Source organism: Lissotriton helveticus, chromosome 9 (genome assembly GCF_964261635.1).
Source record: "Lissotriton helveticus chromosome 9, aLisHel1.1, whole genome shotgun sequence".
Taxonomy (NCBI): Eukaryota; Metazoa; Chordata; class Amphibia; order Caudata; family Salamandridae; genus Lissotriton; species Lissotriton helveticus.
This window is the reverse complement of record NC_136070.1, coordinates 1,214,216,099-1,214,240,245: the sequence shown is the minus strand read 5'-3', so window position 1 is coordinate 1,214,240,245 and position 24,147 is coordinate 1,214,216,099. Positions and strand designations below refer to the sequence as shown.

Genomic DNA, 24,147 nt, shown 5'->3' with positions numbered 1-24,147 from the left:
CCACCTCAGCATACTGCATAGGGCAATGGTTCGCCTCGATTCGCGCATCGGCTCTCTTCACTTTGAGTGATTGCACAAAGTCTGTGCACGCTGTTCACTTCTTCCTAAAATGAGACCCTTCCTCTTCATTGACAAAGATGGTTCACATTTTTTAAACAACAGCTATTTATGTTGGCTGCACTTTATGTGCCCTGTTAGATAGTGATTTATTCCCATCTCCTTTATAAAGTTGCTGTTAAAAAGTGCTTACGTGAATTTGTAACAATGAAGCAGTCTGCAATTTGAGAACTTGTTATGTGTTCATTTGTACCAGCCACATTTAGGTGGCAGCGTATTTTCATTTTATTTTAGTGCCATATCCTTGTTATTAAAAAAATAATGACAGCTATTGTACTGGTTTGCCAAGACCATACCTGTTGGCTTTCCCAATGCTTGGTGTATTCCCAAAGAAATCTTTGAGAGTACGGCTATCCGCCCTGGGATGAAGTTGAGGCTGAACAGCATATTCTTCATTCACGCATAGGGAGTAAAATGCTCTCATCTGTCCACATGCATCTTTCTTTAATTTTGTGCTCTAATACCAAGTCCCTTCTACTTTGTGCTTTCTCTTAAGTACTTCAATTAAGCATTTATCGTCCTACTGATGCTATATTGCAACTATCATACATTTAGCCCTAGTGTGTATCCCTCTATTACACTTTCATTATGAACTCTATTTGTACCTGTTTATTCCATGATTCTGAGTTTATCTTGGTGCTGAGTTGTCTTCGAGGACTACCCCATTCCACAGCTCCCTCATCTCTTTCCTCGTAAACCGACAGAAGGTATCCAGTACCAACTCTTCTTCCCTTGTGAGCAAGTAATATAAAACAAACTGTTTTACAGGTGATCACAGAGAATTGGTTCATATGTGTCAAAAGATGGATAACTAGTTGAATTTAAAAGAATCGTGCACAGAACAGAAAAGACAGGCTGCATGAATCTGGTAAAGGATGTGGAAAGCGAAGGAAGAGATGCCATTAACGAAGTCAATTTGAGAAAATACCTTGGAGGATGAGCTTGAATGAGCTGCACAATAATAGGGAAAGCGAAGATCTAAGATTATCAATTTATAACATGTGCGAGGAGCCTGTAGCAGTGGGACAAAAATAGGAAAGGGGGAGATTTAGGATTATCAAATTAAAAGAAAGTCAGGAAAGGAGTTAAGGATACGTTTCCAGCAGCAGAAAAAAATTGGAAAAAAGATTTGGATGTCAATTTAGATTTTGAAGTAACATGAACACGTGTAGAATGAGCTTCTAGAAGTTGGGAAGAACAGGGAAAACGTGGGATGGAATTGCCAATTTAGATGATTAGAAGCAGTAAAAGGAGCCTAAGGCAGCAACCGTGGCAGAAGGGAAGATCTGGGGTTGTCTATGTAGCGAGTAAGAAAAGGACCAATATAAGGAGATTATTCAAGATTGGGAAAAGAGAAGAAATATCTGGGATATCAATTTAGAAGTAAGAGGAGAACCCAGAAGAAAAGCTTGTAGCAAGGGCGAGACAGTGTGAAAATAGAGGATCTGCGATTGTAAATTTAAATTTGAAAAGAGAACTTGAAGGAGTAGGCGATAGGAGCGGGTTCTAAGACTTGAGAATAAGAGGTTCTGGGACTGTCCATAAGATTTGATAATCATTATGGTATATGTTAAATCTTATCAAACAAACTATTGTATAATGTGTCACGGCACGGTAGAAGAGCTTTCAGGATGAAATTGGTGGCATATAGATATAAGCTGAAGATTTAAATGGACATGTACTGACTCTAAGGCCAGTTTTACTAGCTTTCAAAGGACTTATAGAAAGTTGGCCCAACTAGTGAGACCAATGAGAAAAGCATCCAGAAGCATTAATAGTCACTGGTCAATTCTGGGATAAGTAGTTTTGGGATCGAGTACAAAGAGACAGAGGAGAACACAGAGTATGTAAACGCGGCTGACGATGATGGTCTTGGATTGTGAATGTGGAAGCCGGAGGAGGTCAGGACAGCAGCTGGAGGCGGTCTGTAAATGAAGAAAGGGAGAGGGCCAGGGACCGAGCACCAGCTGCTCTTTGATGCCGCTGCCGGAGCAGCGCCTTCTTTGATGTTCATGGCTTGCAGTGCCACATTAGTCTCATATCCATGCATCCCTCTTCACACACACGCATTACTATGCTTCACAGCAGCATGGCCTCGCCTTTTAACTTTTTCATTAAGCATTTCGTTGCCTGCAGGTAATTTTCAAAAGAAGAGCTGGAACATCTGCTGCATCCTTGAAGCTGGGCCCTGTTTACAAAGCATTGGGGAGATTCCCAGAACATTGTCTGAATAACTGGGGCGTTAGAGGCAGAGGGTGAAATTCTGCATCTCATGGTGGATGGGGAAATACGAGGCTCTCGACACCATCTCTGATAAACCTGTCCTCCACAGCAAGGCTGTTGTGTTTCACATTGAACGTTTCCTAACCTCAGTAGGCTGCTGTACTTTCTTATGAGAGAATCATAGTGCTTCCTAGCATAGCGGCTATGTAGGACAACACTGTCCCTTCTGATCAGCTGCTATATTTTAAATGGCACAGTACCATTACTCCTCAGCAGGGCTGCTGTATTTTTAATGGCAAAGTACCAGTACTCCTTAGCTGAGCATCTCGGTTTTTAATAGAACGGTACCAGTACACCTTAAAATGGCAACTATATTTTTAATGGAACATTACCAGTACTCCTTAAAAGGGTTGTTACATTTTTACTAGCACAGTACCATTTTAATAGGGTAGCACGTCTTAGTAGAACTGTTATATAGATTTCTAATGGAACAGTTGAAGGGCTGCTATGTTTTTTTTATTTTTTTATAAAGACCTTTATTGCACAATATTACCATTACACAGCCCTAGGCCTGCAACCCAAGGGGCCGGCCGCGTTGCTATTCAGTTGTCACTTTGCATTGTTGGATTAACACAGCCCGTCAGCCGGCAACCCTGGGTCTGGCGGCGCATTGGAGGAGTTTTAGTTATTTTAGTCAATACATGCTGCGGATAAATTATTGTCTTACTTTTTTCTTTTTTTTTTATAACGTACGCAATGTAATGTTTTACAAAATAGCTATTAATAACAGTAACCAAACATTAACTTAGGCAGTTGACATCATTTACAACATTGTAATTTGTATTTAGCATTTGCGTATGGCTATGTGCACACTGGCCGCACCACGTCCTCGTAGTAGGTCGTCCGCAAGAGTCACGTGGAATTGTTGTCACTACTACTCGTATCCATCAGGATAAACTATTTTCATCCTCTTCTATCTCATCATCGGAGTCGGTAATGTCATCTTCAGGTAGCGGGTCACACAGGTCCCCCCTATATACATTCCATGGCATCCAGATCTTGTTCCACTTGCGTGGACATGCCCTTGTCGTATATATACCGCTCTTTCTATTAGCATTAGTACATCCATATTTCTACACCAGTGTGTCAGTGTAGGTGCATCAGCCGCTCCCCACTTCTGTGCTATGTCTCTTTTAGCTACCATCATGCCTATCGTTCCCCAGATTTGACCATGGCGTGAGAGATCATTTGGTTCCCATATATTCAAGAGACATTTGCGGGGTTCAGGTAGGAGAGAGACCTCTAGTGTTTGGGAGATAGTACGCATTACCTGCCTCCAGTACTCTAGCACACTCGGGCAGTCCCAAATGGTGTGTAGAAAGGTCCCTTCTTCCCAACACCCGCGAAGACAGTACGGATGTTGTGCCCGGTGAAATTTATGTAATGTGGTTCTGGTGTAGTATATCCGGTGCAGTATCTTAAGCTGTACCAAACGGAAATTGGCAGAAATGCCTATTTCTTTTGGGGATGCTAGTGCTTCATTCCGCTCTGTTTCGTCCATGTCGCCCACCCACTTCTCTCGCAGTATACTTGTAGGGTCCGGTAGGTTGTTTGTCAGTTTGCGGTATGTGAGGGAGGTGGCGCTGTGTTGCATAAAATCTGTAAGCAGTCGGTCCTCCATCGGGGAGGCTTAAGGATCTCTGTGTCTGTAGGTATGGCAGTCAGTAAAGCATGCCTAATTTGTACGTATCTATAGGTTTCGTTAGGGCCTAGGCCATATTGCTGGAGCTGGGGGAATGGGATTACTGTCCCTTCTGCCCATAAGTCTCCCACTGTTGATATGCCAATATTGTCCCACTGCGTAAAGCCCTTGCTCCGTCTTAGGTGTCCCAGCGCCTTGGTGTCCCATAATGGAGTTTGCTTAGTGGGGCTGCTATGTTTTTAATGGAATGGCATAAGCACTACTTAAGTTGCATGCCATATTTTTAATAGGACAGTACCAGTACTCCCTAGCAGAGTGCTATATTTTCATGGACCACTTCCCGAATTTCTCAGGGGGGATGCTTTACTTTTAATGGAGGCGCCTCTACACCGTAGGCTGGCGGCTTCAGTTTTAAAGGGATAGCACCCTGGATAGCTGATTCACGGCTGCCAGGTTTTACAGGGCAATACCGGAAGTTCTTAGCAGGACTGGTTTACCTTTCAATGGATGGTCCCACTATTTCTTTTGACGGCTGCTGTATATGAATGGGGCAATACCAACGCTCCTGCCGGTAGTCACGTCCTGTGTGACACCACCAATATTTTCAACCAGTTTATAGGCAGTGTAGCGTGTTGCGGTTATCGCACTCTGTCCTGAGAGTTTCCCTGCAATCGATGCCTCTCCTCCAGTATGATCTAAAACTAGTAGGCAAAGGCCTAGAGGCTCCTGGGAAACATAACAGAGCCAATGTCTTGTAAAAGGGGCTTATTGATGTCCTGTGCTTGAAAGAAGGAAGATCACAGATCTTGGTTCTACCGAACCACTCAGTGCTGGTTCACACAATCTGCATTTTTTTGGGCCAAATGTATCAAATAATTTTACCCATTATGGCTCTATGGGAAAATGTGCTTATACATGTAGCGATGATGAAGCCCCAAATTTAGAACGTCCCCAAGCTTCACGCGTCTCCCCCAACACTACCCATTTAAACCATGCTACTACTAACACCCCTCACAGCCATGCACTCTGAATGCGCTTAGTAAGCCTAAAAAACTCTTGAGTGCTTTGCGACCCCATCAAGGGTGCGAAGCGCTATAGAAATGTTACAATACAGCAGGCAAAGTTTCTCATGATATATTATGCACATTGCTGTGAGTTCTGCTGGTTATCAGAGTGCAGTGCCAGCAGCAGAGTGTTCCATTGCACCATTCGGGTACTGGAATTGCTTAAGGGATTCCTCAGTGCAGGAGGCACTGTACTTCATTGTAACTTAATAACAGTCGTAACCAGTTATGCAGACTATTCAGATTTGTATTTCCCATTTTGTAAGATTCCTGCTGCAGGTATTGTTGTCCCTTGGTGGCGCACCTCTAAACCAATGTATGTAATTGGGTAAACTTTGAAAAAGTCGACTATATTAAAGTCGAGTTGAAATTGTCTTGTAATTTCCCCCTGCTCCTCTTTGGATGGCTGGCCTGGGGCATTGCCCCCCCTCTGGTCTTGCCCCTTACCCATACCAGAGCCCACTGTTCATGCCCGGCCCCCACAACTTTGCACCTCCACTCCGTCTACTCTCCTTTTACTTCTCTGCTGTCCATACTGTGGGCCACACCGTAACCCACTTTTGCTCTTTTTTCGGTCTTAGAGGGGACATCCCACCCCCCTACATGACTACACCTCTTTCCCTGGCCCCCCACCCACAAGCCCCTCAAATTCAGTGCTCGCTGCATTTCCCTGCTACCGCAGTCACTCTTTTAACCTTTTCCTAGTGGTTACCACTCTGCTCTGGTAATATGCTGCTGTCCTGTCGACAGGAATTCCTCCTGTGTACTCTTTTTGGGCCCCTCTCACCCTCTAATTGTGTCACTACCATCTTAACAGTATCATTTAGTACAGTGTATGGCACAACTTATTTCCTCTTTTTTGTATTCGCTACTTTTTCCCCTTCTATTTTTAGGCCTTGCCTACAGCACGCATGTGCTGTCAGTGATAGCTATTGTGAAAAAAAAGCTTAAAACGAGCTTACCTTACACACTTACTTTTACTTACCATTGGTTGGCTTCCACGTTACTCTTATTTCCTTGCTTCTCATTGGTTAGGGCCACATCCTGCTTCCACTTTCTTTTTGATTCTTCCTTTCATCGGTCGTCCATTGAGCTTCGACGAAGCACAATTTCCTGTCCATCCACAGGCTGCCACTTGTAGAGGTACTTTTTTTCATTTTTAGGTCGAGCCTAGACGGTGCTTGCGCTGTCTGGAAGATCTGTTGTATGTACTTTGTGGGATCTGGAGATCATCCCTAGGACTTGTCTGCTTCCGCCTTTGCTTAGGGACTTTTTTTTCTGTTCAACTGCCTCTTTTTAACTCTCTTGATAGGAAACGACCAGTAGAGGTCAGTATAATACCAGAATTGCTTTCTGCTTGATCAACTGCCTCTAATTAACTGTCTTGATAGAAAACAACCAGAAGAGGACAGTAAAATACCAGAATTGCTTTCTACTTAGGAACTTTCTTTTTTTAATTTTTCTGGCAACTGCCTCTTTTTAACTTTCTTGATAGAAAACCACCAGCAGGGGTCAGTAAAATATCAGAATCACTTTAGCATTCCCTAGATTCCAGGCCATAGAAACTTGCATTCAATAAGCACCTGTAGACAATAATATTTTTTTCAAATCTTGTGTTTTCAGTGATACGACCACAGAAGGGGCTGATTTTATACTAAAAACAGAGCTTTGGACAATACAATTTCCAGCTGATAGTCTGAATTTCTCTTCATGTGTTCCCATACCTGGCGTGTTTCACAGTTTGGTACTTACTTTCCCTCCATGTTAAAGAACAGTAGATGTTTAAGCATCCAGGCTAATGTGCTGCACAGCTAAATACATATAAGGTCCCAAAGGCGAGACTGATTGCATTGCAAATGCTTGTTATTTTAGCACGCCTTAAGAGTGCATGTGTTTGCATGGCCGCTCTACCCCTCCCCATCCCCCACCCCCTCTCATGATCTTGTTTGCCTTGTTACCCACTTTGTTGTTGCTTGTTGCCGTCATGTAAAGAACCATTGAAAAAGCCAATCGTTTTCACACAGACAAAACCTAGTGGCTTTGCAAAGCTTGTTTTTTACAGCGATATCTTTTTTTAAATTACTTTTTGAAGTTGTTTTTTTCTGCGCCATTTTTACTGCAAACCGTCTAAACCGTCTCCGATGTAAATCTGTCTGGAGATGCGGCTTTCAAAATTGGACACAATATTCTAACTGGGCCTCCATTCTGATGTATGCGGTGGAAACAGCACTTCCTGTTTTCTGCTTGAAAACATCTCTTTGTGCGCCACAACACTCCCCTGGCACCTCCGCTGCCCTACATACAAACTTTGGTGGTTGGCCAGAGGCCATGTCCTCCAGTCTTGTGGCCAGAGGCCATGTCCTCCTCACAAACATAACTACAGTGCATCTCTTTGTCGCTGCACTTTCGCAAAGTCTTTTTCAGATAAAAAAAAAAAAAAAAAATAAAAGTAAGTTCTTGATAATTGTAGGCATGGATTTATCATCTACACTGAGTATTTGCTGGTGTTGGATAAAATATGTGGATATTAACAGCTGCCATACATTGGCCCAAGTCAAGCCAACATGCACTGTTAATCTAAGTGTAGGGCAACTTCAAAAGTTCCCCAGTACGTCCAGTGGCGTATCACCGTGTCTTAAAACATCAAGATACTGAAGGTATAGCCAGGGTTGGACTGGCCGTAGTGGGCATCGAGAGGATGAAAGGTTGGGCCGGTTTTGCAGCAGTGGGTGCCAGTTTTGTTACTGAGGGAGTCGTCGTATAATATTGGCCCTCAGTAACAAAAGCAGCAGTGCTTCATACTTGCATAACACCGCCCCACCCCGCCCCCGGGGGCTGGTCTGACAAAATTGCCAGGGCTGCTTTGGGTTCCCAGTCCGGCCCGGCTTCAAATATTCCCCTGTACGTCCACTGACGTATCACACTGTCTGAAAACATCACGATACCCAAGCTAATGCCAGGGTCGGAGTGGGCTGTCGTGCAGTCTGGCAGTGCCAGAAGAGCAGGTCTGACAGATGTGTGTGTGTGATGATATCCCTCATATTACTGCAAACATTGCCTACAGCAAGCACACATGCCTGCAGTATCTCATCCCTTGCAAAACACTACATAATGTGTCTTTACAAGGTTAAGAGTGCCTTGATCAGCAGGGCGTTCTATTAAGCGGGCAGGGCCACGACGGCCTACGGACGTGCGCAGCACTACCGAGATAGGGCTCTCGACGGCCGTTGGCCAACACCCGCAGCTAACGGGATAAAAAACTGGTGGGACTCTAAAACGGGTATGTCCAAAGAGACGTGGCAAGGAGTTCTTCACGAGGGAGTGAACCATGTAATTATGGGTGTGGCTTAATTCAAGTGAATCTAGAATTGTGTGCCTCACACATTGTTAAAGTCAGGGCACTGGTCAGTAAATGAACACAAGGCTGAAAGAAAATTTGCCCAAGAGTTGGAAAATAACCGTGGCCTTCTGCCATTTTAGAAATAGTCAGATTTACATTTTTTATGTGCGTTTGGGACTTGGCCACAGTCACACTGAAGAGAATGGGAGGAAAAACCATGCAATGAAAAAAAAGACATCTATTTCAATTACTGCTGGTACTCAGGCTTGGCAGGACCCGCCGCACTTAAAGCTCTGCTGATATCTAAATTTGGACCACCTTTTTTAGCTATATGATTCTAAAATACGGTCTACATTTATTTGGGACTTATTTTCTGTCCCAGTCCGACCCAGGATATTGGCAGCATCTTCTGTAGGATTTTCCCCACAGTGCCATGTTCTGTTCTTGGTTCATCTCATGTCTGTGTTATCTATCTATCTATCTATCTATCTATCTATCTATCTATCTATCTATCATCTATCTATCTATCTATCTATCTATCTATCTATCTATCTATCTCTCTATCTATCTACCTACCTACCTACCTATCTATCTCTCTATCTATCTACAATCATGTAGCTTTTTCACCTTTGTTTTATATTTTTATATATTTTGTATGTGTGGTTGTTTTTATTGCACAAAATGTGATAGTATGAAAACCCATATTTTACGGGAGCCCATGAAATAGTTTTCATATTTCTTGAGAATGATATTTGTCATCAATATGCAGGAATGTGTCCATTATTAAACAATATTCTCATGAAAGGTGACCAAAAACTGAACGTTCCGAATTGAGTCGGTGTACATTGTTAGCAAAACCTTGAAGAAAACAGTTGCAAGGTGTTCCATTCTACAGAAAAAATATGTTTTTTACGGACCATGTTTTGTTTCTGAAATTCTACATTAATAATGATAGCCCAAAACCATTCTGCAGAACCTAATGGTTGTTCATTGTTTAATCAATGTTGTGGTCAAAACGAGAACATTCTAATTCAAATTCTGCCTTTTGTTAGCTGCAACTTAAAGAGAATAGCTTCAGCAATCCCTCCCGCCTGTTAGAAAAAAGTAGTTTTAAAAAAGTAAAACAACTTTTTCTCTAAGATTCTACGTTATTTGCTTACCTAGTTCAGTATTCATATTCATGTTTACTACTGACAGACAAACAGCACAGACTGCTTTTCAGAAATGATCATTATTTTTGAAAATAGCAGTTTCCAAGCTAAATTCTCAATAAAACATGCAATTAAAAAAAATGCATAATGGGTAACGTGTAATAGAGTCTTATGTTGCCACACCATAGTTTTGCTGACATTTTCAAATCCCTTAGCCTTTGGCCTCGTGGTTTATGATGTCATCAACCAGAACCCCTTAATTGCTCTGTAGCACCATATTACACGGCTACCTGTTATATAATCCTGTTTGGATTTATTTTATTTTTTTGCACAAAATGCAGTGGTATCAAACCCCATAACACAGGGAAGCCTCAAATATGGAAATTGTGCCCTGTGCTTAGTTGCCTTTCATCGTCATTAAGAAAGCCCCCAAACCATTCATCATTCTCAAGCCTAAAGAAATTATGTGACTTGGAGGACCACATTATGAGTTATGTAAAATATGTACCAAAATTGTAACATACGCAACATATTCCCTGGCAATATTATTTTCATCCATTTTTAGCTATAAACAAACTTTTTGTGAAATGTGCAACTTATGTGACAAAAGCAGTAAGTAAACACTACATCCACAGAATCACATAAATCCTTTTGACCTCACCACTGTCCATTGTTTTATCAACAATATATTCATGAACGGTAAACAAAATCTAAACCTTAATTCTAATCCGTGCACATTGATAGCTGCAAGAAAACAGTGTTTTCAAGCTAAGTACTCCAAAAAAACATATAAAATTAATTATAAGTAAAGCAAATAATGAACAGACATATATAACTTGTAATGGTTAAAATGGAAATGGTCCCATATTTTAATCTTAGTGTTCATATTTGCAAACCACTCAACTTTTGGCCGTGTAGTGTATGATGTCAATATTGGATCCCATATTATATAGTTACATATATGTGTGTGTGCGCGTGTATATATTCACTGAGAAAAACAAAGGTTAAAGTGACGTTATAGTTAGGAATTGTAATGATATTTTACTTTACATTAAAACAACCCTTAGAAATTGACTGAATAAACCAAAGGTTGAAGGGATGTTAAAGTTAGGTGAATTATTGCATAAATGGTAACCAAAAAATAATCAGGCGCACAACTAGAGTCAGGGTAATCTAGAGCGAAATATAGTGTAGTGAGTGCTCCAAGGGAAATGGGTAGGTTACCACTCTATCCAAAACGACCCTAAAAGGGGAATTATTGAGTCTACAAGTTATAATAACAAGTTATTCCCTGAGCTCTACAACAATGTAAATTACAAGAACAAAGTTAAACTTTCATTTTGTACACATAGGTGCAGAAGTAAGTAAATAATCTCAGTATTCAACATAAAACCTGATGCATACAAGGTTAAAGTTAGGTGAACATGCCAGTTAAAACATACAATTTTAAACAAGCAAAACCACTGAAATTCATAAGTTAAAGTTATCACAAGTAAACTTAACTCACGTCCTCGCCATACACAGAGTTGCCATCAATGATGTCAGTTTAGATGTCATCAGTAATGTTATCAATGAAGTCATAGCACATGTCATGAGTGATACTATATGCAAGTCGTAAGCAGAGCATGGCAAGGAGACAAGTTATAATTACTTTAGGGCATGAGTTATAGTTACCTGAGATAGCCCAGGCCCTGCATCTTACTTCACACATTTATTACTATAGTGCAAAGGTGAAGTTCCAGTAAATTAACACAATAGAGTGAAATTCACACAAGACGATCATTGTTTACTACCTCACAGATTGTGTGTTACAATTACTTTAGACACTGGAACAACTCTTATTGGTTAAAAGGGTATTACTGGACGCACTGCGATTCTCAAAATAAATCTCTTATTGGAACATGTGTCAGATTTTTTGTGTACTCAATAAAGCATTTTGATTTTTTTAAAACTATTATCCCCTTAGTACAGATAGTGTCTTGTTCTCTGGTGTTTGGGGTTGGCTTACCTGTACTCAATGCCCACCGAACAGGAGCAGGTCATCAGTAAGCCTGAAACAAATAGGTATAGCTGTATGCATTTATATGTATATAACTGTGTATGTGCATATTAATTTCTCTACAGTCTCAGCCGCCAATTGCTCACAGGCACTTGGAACATAAAACACAGAATACTGACACATTGAACAGACCACCTGGGCACTCTGTCATCTTATACTCAAGCAAAATAAGTGACATTAAACTGAAGATGTGTTGAGTTTGACTTTACGTTGACATATGTACCATAAGTGAATGCCGCAGTAAGGCATCCATTGAACTATTGAATCCTTATTCTGAGAGTCCCCGTCATCTCCTCCTCACACATGCCACCACTTGCCCTTATGGTTATAATGTCCTGCTGAGACTTTTCTAATGTCTGTAGCATCTTGGCACATGGCAAATATTGTACTCTTGGATTGGGCCCTCATTTTATATTTGTGAACACTTTTTGACTTTTGTGAAGGTACAAGAAGATGATATAACTCGCCTTTTGAGCTCTCACAGAAATTGAGTCCAGTTTTAGCTGATGGGCTGGTGCCTGTGAGGGTTGGATCTTTAACACAGTCATGTACGGGCGGGCACTAACCGTCAAACCCCTTATCTTGTCACCCATAGAGCCAGTGCCTGGGTGTGTACATCCTGGGAAGTCTAAAAGGTGCCAAAAAAGATGACGATGCATGGCTTCTCTGAGCCAATGTTGGTGATGCTGATTAGACGTAGTAGCTCAGTTCTGGATGTTCCTGCAGCGACATTTCTCGCCTGCGCTAAGCAAGTTCAAGGCCTCTAGAAGCAGCAGAGACTTTCCTTTATGACTTTATTTTGGAGGTGAAGAGCAGCAACCCCCAACTTCCATCCAACCTATTCTATGCCTTATGATGGGGCAGGGTAACATAGCAAATCAATCCTTCTTGTGTGACTGTATTGAGATTTGAGTATATCTGGAGTATATCTGGGGGGGAAATAGGTTATACTTTACTGCAGATCTGGGGTGTAGCAAAATATAATGATGGAGTTTGTTTTGCAGAGGTTGTTATTAAAGTCAGATTTGAGTGTTAATGTAGGTATAGGTGGTGGTAAAGGTGGTGAAGAGCCAGCTAAGTGCCTCTGCCAAGGGCCACAAGCTAAGCTAGTCCAATATATAGTAGCACAGCTGATTGTTTTCTCTGGGCGTAAAAAAGAAACTCCAAAAAGAGGGAGCACTTAACAGTGTAAAGCACTGGGCTCTTGTGGTTGGGTGAGACTTAAGGCCTGCTGCTGAAGCAAGAGATGGTGGGTCCTGCTACTGAAGTAAGAGAATGAAACTGTCTGATAAAGTGAGAAACTGGGAGGCCTCTAGTTGATTTCATGGATTCTGAGCTGATTGCATTTGTAAATCCGACTACTAAAAGTTTGCAAAATATTGCTCATTTTGATTCTCCAGAAAAATAAAACTAGAGTCTAATAGTGTTGGGATGCCAAAGGCTCTACATTCTTTTTTTGAGAACCAGAAAAAGATACAGAGCCCACCTACGCAATTTCAGTTTCAAAAACAAATTATATGTCTTCTAAATTAGTTTGTGTTAGGGATGGATTGAATATGTACTTTTACATTACAAGCGCTAGATTGATATAGGAAAATAATTATTTATTGTAAATGTCTAAGGAAACAAAAACACGGCAAAATATTGCAAAATCGTATGTATTTCTACAAGGGCCATAGTAATACGGAAAACCCTTGGTGGGTGCTTAGAACATTACAAATTATGGAATAAAACATAAATAAGCTTGCATAGAACATCAATCCGAGATTGTATGTGACTTTAGAATGTTCAATATATCATCTTTTTTTCACTATTAAAACTTGCACTCCCCTACTAGCGTTATCCCTGGCAAGAGGAGAGTACCCCTTGGTTTAGCAGGACTTGGCTGAAAGGACCACCTTTGTCTGTGTGTCTAAAGAAAACTGTGAAAGTGCAATTTTACTTCTTCATTCAAGCCAATGTATTAGTTATTTGGCCCTAAAATTATTTGCTCAGAAGACATTACAATGTCCCCCTGTGGCTGATAGCAGTGCCCCTTAGCTGCAAAACAGTCTGAAATTCATACTAAAACTGCAGTGACATATTCTGACTGCCACCAAGTGCTACTACACCAGTGCCTGTTTTCCTTTTTCCAGGATGGGGGACTGCGCCCAGCCATACAAAGACTTGCTGCTCATAATAAATGCTACTCTGCTGTGTGCCTCTACAGGTAAATTTCTCTTACAGGTTGGCCATTTTAGATGGGTTTCCAGACAAAACACTGAAGTAGCCATAAAACCACACCTTGAGTGACAGTTTGTAAGGACAAGGAGGTGCCCGTGGGCTGCTTACTCATATCTCAGTGTGGAAGTATTGTATTGTGTTCTAGCATCTGTATAGCTCTTTCTACCCCTATGGTGGGCGTTGAAGTGGTTACCGAAACGGATAGCAAGATGCAACGCGTACACTATATGGGTGGGATTAAACTGCAGCTATTCAGAAGCGGTATTGTCGACCCCGCTCCACAAGGGTGTTGTTTTTGTTTCGGACCCCCATGGGAAGTGTTTCCATGTCAGGTGTGATGACCACCGAGGCGGGGTTATCGTGTGATGGGGCTCAGCGCATGAAAGGGTGGGATGGCTGAGGGTATGTAAACGATAGATGCACAAATAATAATTGAAATAAGGACTTACAAGCTGAGCCACAGGGGCTGTGGGATACTTTTTGTGTGTAGACCAAAAAAGGGGTAATCAGAGGTCCCGGTTGTCCATATGTCATCATGTGCCAGGCAGAGATGCTGTTCAATGGGCAGAATGGGAACTGGTGACATGGGCAATAGCCATGCACCGTTTGAATTTATTTATTGATTCATTTAAAGACAGGGATACTGCCCACTGCTGAATAAATACACCCCATGAAGAGCCAGGAAATGGAATAGCAGTCAAGTCTGGCAACCTGAGCAGGACCTGCCTAAACTTTACGTAGATTGGCAGGGGGCTTGTGAGGCTCTCCATAACCCACAAAGTGGTAACAACTTTGAAACCAGGATTGGCAATCATGTTTCTTTGTCCTGAATCTCTGAGTTGATATGATGTGGCTGACTGAAGAGGTGTCACCGCGATGAATCACCGTCCATTCACCTTGAGGACACCCTGGTGAATTATAATTTGTTCTCCTTTATGCTGTTGCCATTTATTAGTACTAAGTAGGTCAGATTGAAGGAACAACGTCTTTCCCTGCAAGGCAATCAGATACAGCCTAATGCATGTCCCGACTGGGAAAAGTGAATTTATGAAAAACTGATTTTCTGCAAAAACAGCTGAACCTCAGAGAAGCAGCAAACGACTAACCTGAAATAAAATACCAGCATGTTTCCTTATTCTCGGCATGCCTAGGTCTGCCTTTCCTTGCTTCAGCTTGGCACACAGTGAGAATCATATATCCCACAGCCTGAACTCTGTTTAGTTTCATGGATTCATATTATAAAATCAATAAAGTTGTAAAACCTGCAAATAAGCTCTTTTTAGAGGGATTTCTTTGGAGTGATTTACTTGCGGCTGAAGGTGTTTGCGAAAGCCTTGAACATTCATCATATTTATTTTTACTCTCTTTCTCTTACTACCTGCCATCTCAATAAATTAATGTTTAGTCAAAGCCTGGCAATTGCCCAAATGTGTCCTATCATGTCTTACTTGAGATTGGCCGAATCCATCATAGGCAGGGATTAGTCGTGCACCCTGATGCTATTCGCATTTGTTCCAATTCTGTATCCTCTTACGTGGTTTACTAAAAAGTCAGTGATATTGTAATACAAAAGGGGCGGGACAGTATAAGAGAGACATCTCCAGGCTCCACCCCCATGCAACTCTACATCCAAGATCCAACGGATGTGTCAGGCATTGCCTCAACGGCTTGGCACTCTTAAGAGATACATTATTAAAGACTGATGTATTTGTATGTCTCTCCTGTTACGTTGTTCTCATCTGTAAGTGTTCTGATGCAAGTCCTACCAAGTACCATACGGTACGTCTCTCTAGACAAGTACAATTTGTCAGACGCAGCCATAAAGAATGCCTTTAAGGCCAACTCCATGCCCACTCCTCCATTTATTTATTTATTTTTATTTATAAAGTTTTATATAGTGCGAACAAGATCCCAAAGGATATCAGAGCTCTTTACAAGATGATGGGAGGAAGAACATTAATGCAATATCAACGTCCGTTGGAGAGAGAGAGAAAAAAGATTGGAATGGTCGCAGAATACCGGCCAATTGCGCCCAGAAGGGTAATACAATAAGCAGGTGCGTAGACAATGAGTACAATATGATTCCTTCGGATCAGGTTTAGAGAGCAGCTCATTCCCTACAGCTGCTCTCTCAATGGTCCTGGAAACGTAGGCTTTTTCCCAGATTCTGACTTTAAAGGGACTCACTACATGTGTTTCCACCTGACCAGGATGCTGGCTCATTGCCCTGAGATGGAAGGTTGGGCCTCCAGTTTTTCCATGACTCCCTGAGGTGAAAACCTCAATCTCTAACCTTAACAATTCAAGAGATATTCAAGAAAATAGTTTTAAGGTTAGGCCCTGGATCCTGATCCTTCAATTGTTTCAGCAGCATTTCCGATCAGAGGCGTGGCTGGTGCTCACAAGGCAATTTGAGGATGACACCAAACCCTCAGCTATGGTGCTTGCTATGGCACCAGCTAATGCCCCATTGCTAGGGGAAGCAGGCGCAAAAGGCCACTTTTCCTATGGTTCCAGAATACTTGCGCTGATCCTGAACAGAGGACCACTCCGTCTGCATGCCTGTCCACTCCATCTCTGACCCTGGCAATGTAAGACCAGGAGGAGCTTGAGGGGCTGCTTCGGCTTCCCTTGATCGCAACCCATCAGGGCTTCAGGCACCTGCGGATAGTTCCCCAGGGGTGTCAGAGAACAGCTCATCTGAAAGTCCAGTCCATCACGGACCTCGCAGACTTAATCAGATTTACTCGTCGGCCAGAGGTCAGGCTTCTGTCCATGACACTCTGGCAGTGACCATGGACACCTAACAACTTCATAGAGCTGCCTGGTTGGGCCAATGTCCACATAATAAATGCGTCACTCCAAGGATTTAGTCAGATTACCTCTTAGTGTCATAGGGTAGCTTGGAACCAGTGCCCATTTAATCACTGTCTTGCCACTGCAACTCAGTGTTATTACCGTTTGGGGCTAGGGGGACTTTGGATTCCATGACACACCCACCACTGAATTAGGTAATGTAACAAAGCTGCTCCATAGGTTTGGATGAAGTTTGGTATGTAAGGCCCCTCCATAACTGACTCAAGAGAACACACGTGATCATGCCGCTGACAGAGGACCCCTTTGTCTTGTTGTCCACTTCTTCACTGACTCTAGAGAAGTAGCAAGATAACCTCATTGGTCAAAGGGTGTCTCAGTGTCCAAGCCATGATGCTATCTGGTTAGATGACCTTCAAGAGGCCAATCGGTGGGGTCCAATCAATAGACTACGGTAATTCAAGAGATTAATTGATTAGAGAGGGTAGTTTCTCTTCACATCAACCTCCCTGCCTGTTCAGTTCTTTGATTCTCCTTATGACAATGCCCTTCTGATCAAGGCGTGAGTTCCTTCTCCCTTCTAATTTTCTTCGTACTGGAGTAAGACAGGGCTGTGTGCACGCCTCCCTACTGTTCAGCATTTATATAAGAGATTTGGGCAAAGAAAAATTATACCTTAGATTTCTTACAAAACTACAGGGGAGTACTATCTATGGGGATCTGTGAGCCCTTTGGACAAGACCATGGGTGGGCTGTATTTGGGATCTCCCAAAGAGTGCTGGACTTTGGGTAAAAAAAATTAGAGGTTATTCTCTTCTATAAATATATGGGCTGATAGTCACCAGTGATTTGTGTTGCGTGCACCTGTCTGATGCCAAGAAAAGATCAGTCGCTCAACTTGCTGGTGGTCTTTGCCAGTTTGGACATGGATCGGGACTCTATCTTAGGCTTTAAAGTTACGTGGCCAGAGTTTTTCCAATTTTGAGGTACGCTGTAGGGATGGGGTTCTTGTGCTCTACAGTCAATCAGGATGCTGTAGAAGCTCCAGTTATGAATCCTGTATTCGTTCTGTGAAAATCAGTGTGAGTGGAAGCAATCAGACTAGAACTGTCCTTGAAATCTGCCTGGGGCAGTGTCATGTGTGATTTTTCGGTCACTATGAAGGTGCACTTGGTGCACCACTCGTGGTCCAGGATGAGGCCCAGAACCTATCATTGTCAAAAGAAAGGGCCTAGGTCAATGTATGCTAATGGGATTAGTGTGTGGCATGACCAAAAATAAACCAAACAGGATCACAGGTATGTAGTTTGTTCACGCAGGGCAGGGGAGATGACTGTATTTTATTTATTTATTTATAAAGTTTTATATAGCGCGAACATGACCCATGGGGGAATCAGAGCGCTATACAACACACTGTTATCACACATTATACATACAATCGGAAGTCGCATATAATACAAAAGAGGTAGACATTGGTGTTTGGATATAATCGGTGGCAAATAGTCATCAGAGAGTTAAAGTTTTAGGATGTTAATTTGTTCATTAGAAACATTTTTGCTTCTTTTTTGAAGGCGGTTAAGGAGGAGATTCTGCGTAAGTCTGGGGGAAGGGTGTTTCAAATCTTCGGTGCGATACCTGAGCTCTGCATCCAGGTTTTAGTAGTAGTGAGCTTGAACTTCGCGAATGTCTGCATCCCCCGACCGCTCTAGCTTTTGTGCTAAATAGCTGGGGGTGTTGCTATGTAGGGCTTTAAGTGTCATGCAGGCGATCTTTAGTTGTATTCTCGTCTCGTAGGGTAGCCAGTTCAGGGCCTTCAAGGCCGGGGTGATGTGGTTGGTCTGTACATCCTGCAGGGAACAGTCCCATCCTAAGAACTTTTACGGTGTTCTGATTGGAATGTTATCCTCTCTTGTAGCAGAGCTGTAGTAGCGAGTTGAGGCTTGTGATGCATCAGTGAAAATTATACAATTTGTCATGAAAATTGCTGCAATGAGCAAGCACAGACTGGATCCTGTAGCTCAGAAACTGGATGAGTATCTGATTGAAAGCATGTTGTCTTTGAGAAATTACCAAATTTAGATGAACACCTTAAACTTTTTGCGGTGGTCAGATTTTTGCTAACAGCAGTCTGAATGTGTGATGCACCAATACCGGAGTGACCAGCACTGAATGATTTTGATAATTTTCTTCTCTTTTTAAATGAAAGTTGGTGTATTTGCATGAATGCCATTAATGAATGTAATCTTCTCATAATCTATCATTTTAATAAGAGCAATTTGTTTAAAACGAATTGCATGGAATTGTGTATCTCCATGTATTTTAAGAGGGTTATTGTTAATTTTACGGAGATATTTGTATGTTTATGCCATTTTATAGCCCAAACCAAGCCAAAAGGCGGTGGAGCGTTGTACAAGGCCAAACACAAGTATAAAGTTAAAAAGTAAGAAAAAATGGACCGGGGTAGAGAATGGTAAAGGCATTGTGGTGTAGCATTCTATAAAGAGGTGCGTCTTCAACTCTTCCTAAATTGGGACACTACTGGGGTGGTCCTGTTGGATACAGAGATGCTGTTCCACATCCTTGGTGAATAGATGGAGCAGGCCTGCTTTGTTTTTTGTTTTTACACCTTTAAGTTTCCAGTCTTATGGTGTCCTGGCTGTGCCTAGATCTACCAGAGATGACGAACTTGTCTGCAGCTTTGCAAATGATGCCGCTGGTTTTGAAGATGATGTGGGCCGGCAAGCGGAGCCAGTGGTCTTCCATGAGGTTGAGGATGAAATGCTCATGTTTCATCAGGCCAGGGATGAGATGTGTTGCAGCATGTAGGCCGCCCCTACAGGGTGCCAGTGTGGTATCTGGGAGGCCATGGGTCGGGGTATTACCACCATCCAGATGCCAGAGTACAAGGGCTTTAACAGCAGTTCTCAAGGCGTTTTCTAGAAGAAATTGGTTGACTTCCTATAGAAGAGAGCAGTTACCAGGCCATCTTTGTGTTTTTTGGCAATGTGTGCCTTGAGGGTGAGGTTGATGTCAAGGTGGATTCAATGTAAATGTACAGAAATTATGATTCTTCTACTTGTTATTTTTTATTTATTTATTTATCGCCTGGATTATTGTAACAGCTTGTATCTGACCATCTCTAAGAAACATCTTAACAGATTACAGATGGTACAGAATGCGGCGGCCAGGCTATTCACAGGCACCCCGAGGTTTGTGTCGGTTAGAAAAGGGCTACGTCAACTTCATTTGGCTTCCGGTTAACCAACGGGCCTAATTTAAAGCCCGCTGTATTGTGTTTAAAGCCTTGAGGGGATTGGCCTGGAAGATCTCACAAAACGCATCCAATGGTATATCCCAGGAAGGTCACTTCGCTCAATGGATGCAAAGATGGCGGCCGTCCCAAAGACGAAAAAGGCAAACTGGGGCGGGAAGAGCTTTGTTTTCAGAGCCATTTCGGCCTGGAATGAGCTTCCGCTCTATCTAAGGTCTGCAACGGAATTTCTATCTTTCAGAAAGGACCTGAAAAAATGGTTGTTTCCAGTTTAGCCATAGGCCCGCTTGCAAGATGTGGATGCTCTCAGGGAAACAGTGCATAGCGCCAGGACACCTTCGGGTAGCAGCGCGCTTTATACGCTGATATAACATAACATTTAACTCTTGTTTGCATAATTGTATTTTAAACACTGACACACTTAAGTTACTGAAATGCAAAAACAAAAGAATATGAAAGGGAAGTGACATTCCATGTTATATATTGGACTTCCCCTTACCTGCTCACGTGCACTGCTGCACAAATTTGCAGTTGCAAGTGAAGATAACTCAGAAGGTTGAGCAGCTTTTGGAATGCGTGTTTGCTCTCTTATGGTTATTCTGTAATCTCTGTTTGAAACCCAAATACAATCAGGGAAATTAAAGCCCTTTCATTAGTTCATTTGGGTTCTTTTCGAGTGTGTGAGCAAGAAATGCTGATACACCGCCTCTGTTGTCTGTACAGAACAGGTTATTAGCTGGCAGCTTCTCATGGCAGCCTACCGTGTTTTTGCGTGTGGGATGGTCAGAAAAAACTATCTGGCAACGGAAAGCCAACGCGGACAAAAATAGAAGAATCGCCATGAAAATATTGATTATTTTGACTGTCAGTGTTCAGTGTTTTGGCGCCTCTGGGAGTTTATGTCTGGTAGAGCTCACAGCAGTTTTACTTACAGGCAGGTGGGTGGTGAATGCCCGCTCTCCTAACAGTCAGTTTCTAGCTGATTCGCCCTTTAATGATATACTGCAGTCTAAGGGACAGCCCAATATTTGATAGGACAGTGGTGCATAGTAACATCTCTGTTTATCGCCCTTCCTGTCTCTCTGCGGTCAAACTCCTGTCACAACACTTCTCATAAAGATTTGAAATAACTATTTATTCATATAGTACCCTATTTCTTGCTTGGTTTTGTGTGCCTTGTCTGCTTCCTCCGCTAACCACCAAGGCACACCTTTCCTGGGTATTTCTGTGCTTTACGAGTTAATACTATTTAATTAATTAATTATTTCATTCATTCCCTTTCAGACTGGGTCGAACCGTTGCCCGCTTGATGATGCTTTGCCGCTACATAAGGTGGCGTAAGCGAATGGTCTCTATGTCCTTCACTTGTTGGAAATTGTAGTTTGTGGATGCAGAAAGTTGCTGTTATGTTGTGTCATGTTATATGATGTCTTGTCATTTGTGTAGCGCGTCACAATTTGGTGCCCTTCACGGGTCTGGGATTCTTGTTGGTCGGCGTCATTGTGGTTTGTTGAGTGTTGGGTTACGTTTCATATTGTTCAGAAGGGAGTCATAGTGAATAAAGGCTGGCGTGATCGCATTACACTCATGCATAGTTTAATGAGGGATTATGTTGTGCGTTGACCAACTAGACCCTGTTATACGATCTTGTGATGGATGTTTTACTCATAAGATATGTAGCTGTCGTAAACAACCTGTTTTTCTGTATCATCTTGGAGCACTACATTGGTGAGTCTTATGCACGTGTTACTCCACATCTCAGGCCCATTGGGGAACAGCGCTAGGATACCCTCAAGTATAGAAATACACATAATATAACAGATGATACCTACTTAGGGGTATGGGTAGCTTATCACTTGTGAACTGTGCCTGCCACCATAGAGGTCAGTCAAGGAAATATTCATTGGTTAGATGTCTTCTAGAGCATGGCTTTTGCCAGCATCGGCTTCTTGACCCAGCAGACGTCCATATACGCTTAAGCGAGTGAGCTGAGATAATGGTCCTGCAGAATCACTCAGGACCTTTCTGAGAACAAGTCATGGCAAAACCCATTGCAGGACAATCCCCCCCAGACCTGCTTCCTCCAGGAGGTATGGTGCACTGTGACGAGACTGGCAGAGGGATCTAAAAGGACCGCTCCTGCCATATGGCCATCCTCAACAATCATCCTTAGCAATATTACACAGCGGTAATGATGGTTTCAACAGTCGCGTATCAAGTTCTATAATTAATTTTATCTCATAGGTATGTTTCTAATATTACTGGAATTACGGTGCCCTTCAAGGTGACAGGAACATCCCACTACCAAGGACGCTAGATCAACAGGTGTTTAAAAAAAGGACCACTCCTGCTGTATGGCCATCATCAACAATCCACCTTAGCAGTTGCTAGTTCTTGACCCGAGGAAACAAAAGCGTGGTTGCTGGGGCAGGTTGAACCTGACTGCTGGAAGTAGTGAAGGAGGAGCTTGCTGAGGGGAAAGGGACCTGGGTGCTGCTGACAGCATAGACACAAACACCTAATATCCTGTTAGAGGATTTCCAAGATGATCAGACCAATCATGATGGGTGAGCTGGGCATGCAGGAGATGAAAAGGAGCGGGCTGTAGAGAGAGGAAGCGGCTGCTTAAGGCCAAAAGTGATCTGACTGCTGAGATATGCACCTGCTGAAGGTGTTAAACTTGGATCCTGCTGGAAGCAAGTCTAGAGATTCCAAAGGAAGGCAGAAGAAGTTCAGACCGTTAGATAGAACTTACTTTATCAATGTAGTCTGACCTCAAGAGGGGCATCTTTTCCTTCAAATGCAATCCTCTTTGCCTCTAGGTGATACTGTGGTATACTATACTGTTATACAGTTTCTGTGTGCCGTACTAGGCTGCCTTGTTGTTAATCCTTTATGCAATAATGTTACGCAATGCTTTGTACAGTTAAGATGTACTATTGTATACTGCACATCCGTAGTACAGTATTTCTTCTATTTCCATGGCCCAGGAGTGTAAGTGTAATTGTTGCCAGGTACAATAATCTCCCTATTCATTGATTAAGCCTCTGAGCGCATGGTACCCTACTTTTATATTTACGGTCAGTGTGCTGTTGGCTTCAGTCCCTTGACTCTATTGAGGAATTCTCCTTGCCTGTGGTCAAAACTGTAGGGGATCACACATAAATCACACAGACATCTTGTAATAGCTCTCAGGATGGGGACACTTGTTCGCCTAGAACTCTACGGAAGACGTGGTGGGCCAGACTAAAAGAGCATGCAGTGTAAGAGAAAGGCCGGCCATCCCCGCCTTTTGCTTCCAAAAGTAAGACCCATTTGCCTGCAGTATATAATATTTTAGGAGCCACTGACTACCCCTTACTTTTCTGGAATGGTGATTTTGGTGCTACTGTTATATATGTGACTGTAAAAGCTAGGGAACTGCCTAGCCTTACAGTGCAGGTCATAGTGCCCCCATCCGTTGGGGTTCCAGAGTGTAAATGTCTGTGAGCTTACGAAAGTAGACCTAGTTCAAGATCTGCATTGTGAATTTAAGACTCACAAAATTGAACATTGTAAGCGATCTGTGTCATGAGCTTACAAGAAATCTCTTGATGTATTGTGAGATCACTAAAGAACACAGTATGAGGTCTACACTCATAATCTTCCCGACAGCCTCCAGCGCCTAGAGACCCTTACGGGTGATTGTGCGCTTTACAAATGTGGATTATTATTATTATTACTTTTAGGTCAAGAGCTCACATAGCGTGATAACTGCATTGTGACCTCACTATCTCAGAACATATGAGATCACCATTGTGAGTGGAGGAAAGAAGGCAGTATGATTGTTGGATCACAAAAGAACACATATTATGATGCATACATTGTCCACTCCTGAAGAACACATAGCATGAAATGTGCATCTGTGTCAGCTTCTGTGATTTTAGTTTGTGGGGTACCTGAAATATCCTTTCATAAAACTGTGTAATATTTCACGATGCAGGGTACACTACATTACTTTGACTCTACTTAATATTTCCAGGGATTCCCTAAACTCCTCCTAGTGTCTCACAGTGCAGCTCACAAGATGTAATGTCTTAGAGAAGATTTCTGCTGGCTACCCAAATCCCCCATCACGCGGCTACTGCAGCATCGTATAGTGCGGAGTGGTAGTTTCCATTATCCCCAGTGGAGATTTCTCTGG

General features: G+C 42.5%; 1 protein-coding gene across 2 annotated transcripts in view; it reads left to right on the top strand.

Annotated features, from left to right (window-relative positions):
- Nucleotides 1–24,147, top strand: part of SRGAP3 (SLIT-ROBO Rho GTPase activating protein 3) — a 465,786-nt gene that overhangs the window by 80,268 nt on the left and 361,371 nt on the right. The window contains exon 2 of one of the 2 annotated variants that reach the window (XM_078661676.1): nt 13,792–13,865. The exons of the other annotated variant lie outside the window; for it this stretch is intronic. Within the exon in view, the coding sequence (XP_078517802.1) occupies nt 13,793–13,865 (73 nt within the window). The 5' untranslated portion in view covers nt 13,792. The remainder of the gene's footprint in view (nt 1–13,791; nt 13,866–24,147) is intronic. 2 annotated transcript variants of the gene reach the window in all.